The following is a 9,392-nucleotide window of genomic DNA, read 5'->3' on the forward strand; positions in this document are numbered from 1 at the left end:
GTGTGTGACTGAGTGTGTCACGAGATGTTATTGCTAAGCTTTAAATAGAACAAGAGACTTAGGTAAGTAAGTAGCCGTTAGCTTCAAAATATTCTGTATGAGATGAGAGATATCTTTGTTCTTAGCTCAATCATTTATCATTGCATGCATTTATTAATTATATCTAGGCTCTCTGGATTTGATTTTGGTATCTATGGCTCATGCTCCTTCTCCTTTGCGTCTCGTGCGGGATATGTAATGTACTTGACTCTGCATTTTTTTCTTTGATTTTCTTAGCACCCTTAAATTTTAGTAGCTCACAATTATACATTCAAATTTTTATTTCCAGTTGACACGAGTAAATTTTGCAGATACTTTGTGAATATAGCCAAATAATTAAGAATTCGTTATATTATATCATAGTCTTTTATCAACAACACAATTATTTTTTGTTTGTGTTTTTTCAAAGAAAATGAATGTTTTTGTTCTGTATCATTTATTTTGCCTATTTAATGTTAGTTTCTATTTTATTAATATTTTTAAAATTTAAATTTAAAAAAAATCTATAATACTAATGTGTAAAATAATTAATTCATCAGAGTAAGAATACTGACTTATTCTTGGAACATCAAAGAATTTCTCCATAATTAAATGCTGTAATAGTTTATACATTACTTTGGTGACTTTTATTTTATTTTTTTAAAAAGTACATTCATTAGTTGTATAAGTTGGGGGCATGCTGTTTTTGAGGTGTGCATGGCCCTCCATGATTCACTTTTCTGGTCCTATGAAACCGGAAATTAATACATACACTTAAAGATAATGATCTCTATGCACATATATAAGTAAAAACATTAGTATTTAGCTGTAGTGCAGTACCATGTAAATGAAAGGAGATAGTGACTAAAGTAGGTTTGAAAGAGAAATAGAGACTGAGAGATAAAAATTGAAATAAATTTTAGTATTGTATTTAGTATAAAATGAAAAATCGAAACTAAAATAAGAATGAAGTTTTAATTTAATTTTCATTAATTTGCACAAACAATAAAATTAGAATTAATTAATTAAAATGAGAGTATTTTAGATATAAAATATTATTAAAGTTTTAGCTTCCGTTTCTAAAAATTTTGGTTTTTTGTATCCCTACTTTTTAGAGATATTGAAATTGAAATTTTAAAAATGGAGATTGAAATTTTAGTATTAATCTCTAAACTAACAAATATGATATTAAATCTCAATCTCTCAATTTTCATCTAAGTATATCAAAATAAACGCTACCTAAAAGAGATAGATCATATCAATGGAGGAATTATTGTAATGAAGGGTCCCTGTCCCTCATGGATAACATGAGCACACTCACTAATCACTTGCCGAGGTACTGGTTCATATACAATGAGAGGTCCAAGTCCAAATTAGAAACAGCATAAAACAGAGCTGGTCCAAGTTGCACTCGATAGTTATATATCTCAGACCAATGTACACAGTTGGGCCTTGTAGAATCTAAACACCTTCAAATAGGAAAGTGGGTCCATGACCAAATAGTACTAACTAGCAAACCAACAAAAAAGAATCAATGTCCTTCCGGAAAACAAGGCCCTTAAATTCGCTGATAGTAAGACAGTGTTTGGTTGGAGTGATAAAACATAACAAAAAAATTTTGCTGTAGAAACTAAATGGTTGTGCTTAACTTGTCAAAAAAAATTAAGAACTAAGACTAATATTTAATTTTAAAAAAATAAAAAATAAATCACTTTTAAAAATTTAATATTTTTTATAAAATATAAGTAGATAAAAATTAAATACTAATTTATAAATACTATAGAATTAGCGTAAAAAAATTCCAAAATAAAAAAAAAATAAATAAATGTTCAGAGTCGGTCATAAAAAAGGTTCAATATAATAAATTGGAAAATTTTCAGATACTTAAAAAATATTAATATTCTAATAATTTTAATTTTATATAATTTTAGTTTTATAGAATTTGGAAGAGGGATGTGACATGCCAAAGAGTTGGAAGGCGTCATCGTCGAAGGAGGAGGAAATGGTGTTGTCGTCCCTGGAGAAGATAAGGGAAACGCTGTAGGTGTGGAAGATGGCAGCATCATCGTTGGAAGGAATCGCGTCGGCGGAGGAAAGAAGGAAGATGCCATGGGTGAAAAATGAATTTTCTCAATTTTTTTTAACTATTTTGTAAGGGGTGATCTCTCACCTTACAATCTTTAAGTAGAACAAAAAAAATATGTAAAAAAGATATTGAATGGCAAAAATTTCACTTTATTAAACAATAGAAAAAAATGAATCTACTTATCCGTGGTCGTTGTCCAAGGTGAGAATGAAGTTGTTGTTGTTAGGAGAGATAACGGAGACATTGGAGGAGATAATAGAGGTCATTAGAAGGGTTTTGTGGTTTTTTGAATTTTAAAAAATTAAGAGAAAAACCCAAAACAACCTCTGACAATTATCTTGAAAGACAACGAGACTCTTGACAAAAAAAAATTTAACCCAGTCCCCTGACAATTACCTCGAAAGGATAACGAGGTCCCTGTGCCAAAAAAAAGTCAATGTTGATTTTTTAGCACAGTGTCATGGCCTTGGACACACTCCAACGCTACCGTGCCGGCACTCGGACTTACTCAACCTCTTGAGCTAAAACTAAGTCAGTCTAACCCTCAATACTTAACAAGAAAGCTAAGAATACAAGAGAACACAAGAGAAAGGAAGCTTTGGTGGAAGAACACTTTATTGCTCAAGTGTGTGAATCATTTGTAGCCTTGGACACACTCCAACGCTACCGTGACAACAGGGACCAATTAGTCCCAAAAAAAAAGATCAGGGGCCGGATTGGGTATTTTTTTTTTAGAGACCTCGTTATCCTTTCAAAATAATTATTAGGGGTCGGGTGGAGTATTCACTCTAAAATCAAATTTTCACTAGTTGGTTAGAGTTAGTTGCACCTACTTGGTTGCCTGTACTTTCTCTTTTATTATTTATGGTCCACCTTTTAAAAGCAAACGCTACCTAATATTTTATGAGCACAATTTTAATATTTTTTGCCCTTTATGACATGGTACTTTTAGTTCAAGCTACATCAATTCTTTATCAAGAGATAATCTTGTTACAAAATGGTTGCTAATTTTAATTATAAATTACTTTTAATAGTAGAAAAATGGAAGAGTTGAGCCCTATTTTAGTTCCTAAAATTGGCGAGTTATATTGAGTTAGTCCTTAAAATTTCAATTGCTCTAATTTAGTCTTTCAAATTCAAAAAGTACACCACGTTAGTTTCAAGTCATTTTCTATCACTAAAGCTCAACGTCGTGAGTGACGTGGCTTAGTCCTTGCCACGCTGGAGAGGAAAAAACGTCGTATATATTTAAGCACTAAAGAAAAGTTAAAACGACGTCGTTTGAGGGTTTTAAAGTAATATAACATCACTTCTCCACCAATTTGATCACTCTTCGCCTTCTCCTTCTCCTCTGAACTTTAAAACAAAAAATTTCTCTCTTCCATGGCTGAAAGTAAGTAGTAGTTATTGAAGGAAAAAGAATTTAAAAATGAATATTGATTTTCAAAAAGTGTGTATAAGTGTGCGTGGAGGTTGAACACAACTGCAAGGATTTGTAACTCTGCTCATGGTGGTTAGTGACGAGTGGCAATTAATCCGCAGAGGGCACACACCTCTTGTTGTCCATTGTCAACTACTTCTTGTCCATTCTCAGCCCACACAAATAATCGATACCACTTATTGCTAGTGGTCTGAAACAAATAATTTTTTATATTCCAAATAGGGGTGGAAAAAGGCCAGGCGGCCTGCCAGGGGCCTGCAGCCTGGCCTGTGTTTGGCCTGGCCTGTTATAAAATAGGTACAGACCCAGGCTCTTTTAAAAGCCTTAATACATTAATAGGCCAGGCCCAGGCTCACTAATTAGCCTTATAGGCCTGTCAGGCCTGCCTGGGCCAGTTAAAATATAATTAAATATATAAATAATTATTTATTATTAATAAAATTATGAGGTATTTTAAATTTATTATATTTTATTATAAATATTTTTGTATATTTTAAATATCTTAAAAGTTTAAAATTTTTTACAAATATTAAATATATGACATATTACATATAACTATTTTTATTAAAAAATAATTTTTTTTAAATAATATTTTTATTTTTGTAAAAAAAAATTAGCAGGCCTTTTAACAGGCTTCAGGCCAGGCCAAGCTGAATAACAGGTCAGGCCTAGTACTTTATAAAGAGCCTATAACAGGCTGCAGGCCAGGCTCAGGCCAATCAACTGTATGACAGGCCAGGCCTGTTAAGAGCAAAGCCTGGCCTGGCCTGGCCTGTTTCCACCTCTAATTCCAAACAAAATCCATTAACAAAGATGCAATCATTGAGTAGAATTCCTCACGTTATAGTTGAGATATCCAAAGAATGACTTGTTAGAGTTTAAATTTGATCAACGGAGGACATGGCAACAGCCATAATCACACCACTCTAGAACCCCGCAAAAATCTACTATGGGTAGGGGTCTTGGTGGTTGAACGCATAGAACTCAAGCTGCCACCTGCAATCATGATTCTGGAGCTGCAACTATGCACAGAAAAGAAGAAGATGGAGAAGAAGAAGAATGAAAAGAACATTATTTGATTTAGTTTATAAAAGGGGGAGAAAGGATCAAATTTCACTTTTTTTCCATGTCATCTACACGTTATCATCTCCAGCGTGGCAAGGATTAAGCCACACCACTCATGGCGTTGAGTTTCGGTGATGAAAAATTTGTTTACGACTAACGTAATGCACTTTTTTAAATTTGGGAATTAAATATAGAGAAATTAGGATCTTAGAGACTAAATCGGTACAACGCGCCAATCTCAAAAACCAAAATAGAACTAAACTCAAAAGGAAACCAGGAGCAGTTAGAATTCAATGATTAATATTTATTTGACCATATATTTGTTTAGTAAATTATTATGATTTATGCCAACAAACTATAATTCAAATGACATAGCTTTTCATACTCACTTAGAGGTTGCGGGTTCGAGTCTCCCTATTTTTGTGGTTATATATATATATATATTATGATTCATGAACGAAGTTAATTGGAATAATTCAGACCATCGGAGAACAGGATACTAGTCTACAATCAACATGGACATTTGTATTACAGTTAAGTACCTTTCGAATTGAATATCATTTTGTACATAGATTCTCCATCATTGCTTGCATTGCCTTATTATATATAACATCAAACCAACCATAAGTCCATAACCTTTTTGACCGCAAAAAATGACACCAGACAAACAAAGACGACAAAAGGGAGGCACGAACATGCAGAAAAAAAGGTTTATTAAAAAGTAAAAACCAACAGGACAAAAAGCAAAATGCAAATCCATTAAGGACAAAAGCTATGATATCTCACACCCAACCTGAAGTTCATTCCAAAAAGGTTATTAGGCATGGTTGGTATCTATTTACATTTGAAGTGTCTCTAATTTTAGAATTTTGTAAAAACAATTTTGTCATAAAACATGAAAAATAAAACTAGAAGATTAAAACAAAGACCAATTAGAACTTAAAGATTTCCACGCGTGCCAATTACGACATTCACCCCATTCAAATACAAAGAAATAAATGAAACCTCACAGTATGTTATTGAGAATTGTATCTCAATTAAGTAGAGTCATCAGAAGGTAATCCAGACTAAAAATATATCACAACAGAAGACATAAAAGACATCACAAAGATACTCATCATAGTGAATCAAACGGAGTATTTCACTGTGCCTAGCATTTTCTTCTTTGTTTTCTTGCTAAAAGCATGAATTATACACGTAAAATGATTATGTCAACTAATACAAACAAATGAAAGTACTATTATTTTAGGTAAGAAACAGAGCAAACAATCAAACAAATGGAGAAGTAAAAAATTGTATGACAATTATTTTTCATGGTCATAGAATGAAAGTGATCTTGTATCTTCCAAATGTAGCCATGCTTCACTATAGTATCAAGTCTCTAGCATACATCCATGCAATGTTGATGCATCTACCAACAGATATAAAGACCATTCAAGTGCACACTTCAACACATGATTAACCATAATTTTGTTTATATTGCCTATAATATGAATCAAGTGAACAAAAGTATTGTATCAAATAATTATTAAACCTTGGAGAATACATCTAGGAGCCACTGAGAATACATAATGTTGAAACCAGACAGAAAAAAAAAGAATCTATATATAACAAAACTGTAGAAAGCAGAGTATATCTATCTCTTCAAGCCGGAGGTTCTCAACAAAGAAACCTGCATAGTTAACTCGCATACAAATTCTGCAGCAAGTTCAAGACTCCAGCAATTGATTTTCTACCTGTTCTTCATCCCTAATTCGGGAAATGATTTGAGTCTGCATTAATCCACACTTAGAAGCCTCCAGATCATGAAATTCGTATCTCCAATTTTGATGAATCACTATTGGCTTCTCTGCTCATTTTTCCAAGAATTCTTTGCAGCTTCAGCAGAGGTATCACTGGATTCCCCATTGCCATCCTTCGGCTTTGAGAAGAAAGGATCCCATTCATGAGGCCCAACCTCGCGCTGCCCCTCATCCAACAATGCATACTTCCAACTGTTCTCCTCAATGAAGTTCTCATCTGTGCGGCCCTCGATCATGTCCTTCCTCAGATTGGTAACCTTGTCAATAATTGCTTGCACCGAAACATCAAACGCATCCTTAAGGGTCTCTAACTTGGAACGAGGATCTGCATACACTAACCTAGGAATGAGACTAATAACCTCCTCCCTCATGATGCTCACTTGCTCCGGTGGAATCTCACTAAGCCTCTCCTCAATGCTCACATTCCTCTTGCGAATATCATCCTCAGGGATGAACACGGAATACTTGGTGTAATTCTTAGGAAGATGCCAAGTATATTGTGTATAAGCTGAACCCGGATGGAAGAAAACAGGAATGCAACCAGCCAGCATTGAATCAAAAGCGGATCTTCTCGTGTACGAATCGCCCTGTGGCTGAAGGCAGAATAGTGAACTCTGAAACATCTGCATAATGCTGCTAGGGGAATGGCATTTGCTCTCCCCGAAATCACACTCCAAGAGCTTTCCAACTTTTGAACTCCTGCACTGCTCAATTATCTGCCCCCTAATGGATTTCGGATTGTCCGGGCGAGGCGCTCCTGCAAATGAGAACAACCATTTCCTCTTCAACTTCCTCATTCTATCCTGCCAAACAAAAACATCTTCATCTTTGGCAGGGTGAAAATATGTCGGATAAGGGATCCCATAATCATTGGCATTCCAAGGACTGGATTCAACCACAAGCATAGACATGTTCTTTGCCGCAGGCAAGAACAGAAGCTTGTTCCCCCAATCAGATTCTTCCTCACTCAACCTCCTGAAATCCCATGTTATCCTTCCAGCAACAAGAAAATGATCCTTCCCGCCCATGATCTTCCATTCCGGTCTTTTCATGAGCCAATCAACCAAATCAAGCGACGCAGCGTCCCTCATTGAGATATTGTAGCCCCAAAGGTACCGTGCAATGTCGAATCCGGCGTAGAACGGCACGAAGAATGCGGCGGCAATGGAGGAATCCTTGGTCAAGCACTCGTACTGCTTCATCCTGTTGCTGAATATAACATCAACTGCGAACTGGTTTGTGGCGTACCAACCGGTGTTGGAGAAAACACCTTCAACGTTCTCGAGAGGTGGACCAAGGCCAGCATTTGTGGTGAACTTGCACATGTTCGTCCAAAGGCTCAAGCTTCTGCACTCTTTGAGCATGTCCTCGTTGAACCTCGATGGAAGGTCGTGGACATAAATGTACTTTCCAGCGCAAGGGTCGTTCTTGTTGTCTGCGGTTGTCAGCGCTTTCATGAAGGGGAAATTCCTCTCCTTTAGAGGAGAATTATTAGGGTTTTTGTTTAGGTTTTGGGAATCTGAATCGAGATCGGGGAAGCCAATCTGCTTCCGCGGCGGAGGCTGGAGCCGCTGTACAGGTAATTCATTGGAATCATCATCTTCGTCTTTATTGGCGTCGAAAGTAGTGGGGTTGATGAACTTAGCGGATTGGTCAACAGCGGAGGAGGGGGTGGGGGTGGTGGTGGTGCCGAGTACGACGAAGTGGAAGTAGAGGAGGAGGAGCCAGAAGAAAGCGGAGAGAGCGGCGAGGAAGCAGATTCGAGAATTTTGATTCTTGGGCGCAGACTTCTCCATCTGATCGGAGAGAACGCCCGTAACGGGGCGCCGTCTCATCTCATTCCGTTTCGGATCGATCCATCGATGGATTTAGGGACCAAAGAGAATCCGTAAACCCTAGAAATGATGATTATGACGGAGATTGGGGATCGATATGAGGTCCGCGTGATGCGAAAATGGGGTAATTTGGGAAGAAATGGGGGAATTTGGAGGGTTTTGAAGAAAATGAGCACGAATCGCGAGGACCAATGAATGCTTCAAGATTTAAGAATTCGAGGTTAGATCAGCTGCAAGTATTGTATTGTAAAATAGTAATGTAGAGAGTAAGAAGAGGAAGAATGAGGGAGGTGATGAAATGAATGGGAATGGGAATGAGTGTGAGAGGAGACGGAGGTGCACGTTAGCAACGTGGCGCTGGCGACTGTCCTATGTCGGTGTCCTCTCATGTTCTGACACCTGGCATTGTTTCGTGTGTTACTTGTCGGTTTTACCATAGGGTTCTCTTTTTTGGAGGGGAAATGTGGGTAATCGCTCATTTACGACTGACATCTTAACATCACTGTGGTGTGTGTGATACTGTGTTACTGTGATAATGTGATTAGTGAATATATACGATGGAAAACAGACACATAAACAAGTGTATCAAAAGAGGATAAATAAATTTTTAATCTTTTGTTTTGTGGACATATTTTTGTCTTTGATTAATTAAAAATGTTTTTATTTTTTTAAAATTTAAACATATAAATTTTTCTGTTTAAATGAATTATTATTCTTTTTTATTCAACCAGTCATTCATTTGGACTTTGCTATTTTGATTCTTAGTTGATTTGTTTTTAGCATTCGTTCCTTTTTCATGTTACAAAATAGGGTTAAGTATGATTTTGGTCTTCAACGTAGAGGCTGAAAATTGATTTCATCTTCGACTTTTTTTTTGCTACAAAATGGTCTCCAAAATTTCAGTTTGTTTTAAATCATCTTTCGGACAAAAATATTCCTCCCTCTCCTATTCTTTCCCTTCTTCCCCAAAATCATGCAGAAGCACCAGCAGAAGCACCAGTAGAAGCACAAGCAGAAACAGAACTAGAAGTAACAATAACAATTAATCAAACAGAAGCAGCAGCATGACAACAACAACAACAACAACAATGAATCACCAATGAATCAACAATGGAATCAAGTAGAAACAGAAGAAGCAGGAGTAG

At 36.1% G+C, this 9,392-nt stretch overlaps 1 protein-coding gene across 1 annotated transcript; it reads right to left on the reverse strand.

Annotated features, from left to right (window-relative positions):
• Positions 1–6,068: 6,068 nt before the first annotated feature.
• MUR3 (Exostosin family protein) lies at positions 6,069–8,564 on the reverse strand. Its single transcript, XM_088490308.1, has one exon. It carries the CDS (start codon positions 8,245–8,247, stop codon positions 6,448–6,450), a length of 1,800 nt encoding a protein of 599 aa, XP_088346434.1. The 5' UTR covers positions 8,248–8,564; the 3' UTR covers positions 6,069–6,447.
• Positions 8,565–9,392: the final 828 nt, after the last annotated feature.

The sequence above is a fragment of the Arachis ipaensis genome, chromosome B6, assembly GCF_059453495.1.
Source record: "Arachis ipaensis isolate K30076 ecotype BB chromosome B6, ASM5945349v1, whole genome shotgun sequence".
NCBI lineage: Eukaryota > Viridiplantae > Streptophyta > Magnoliopsida > Fabales > Fabaceae > Arachis > Arachis ipaensis.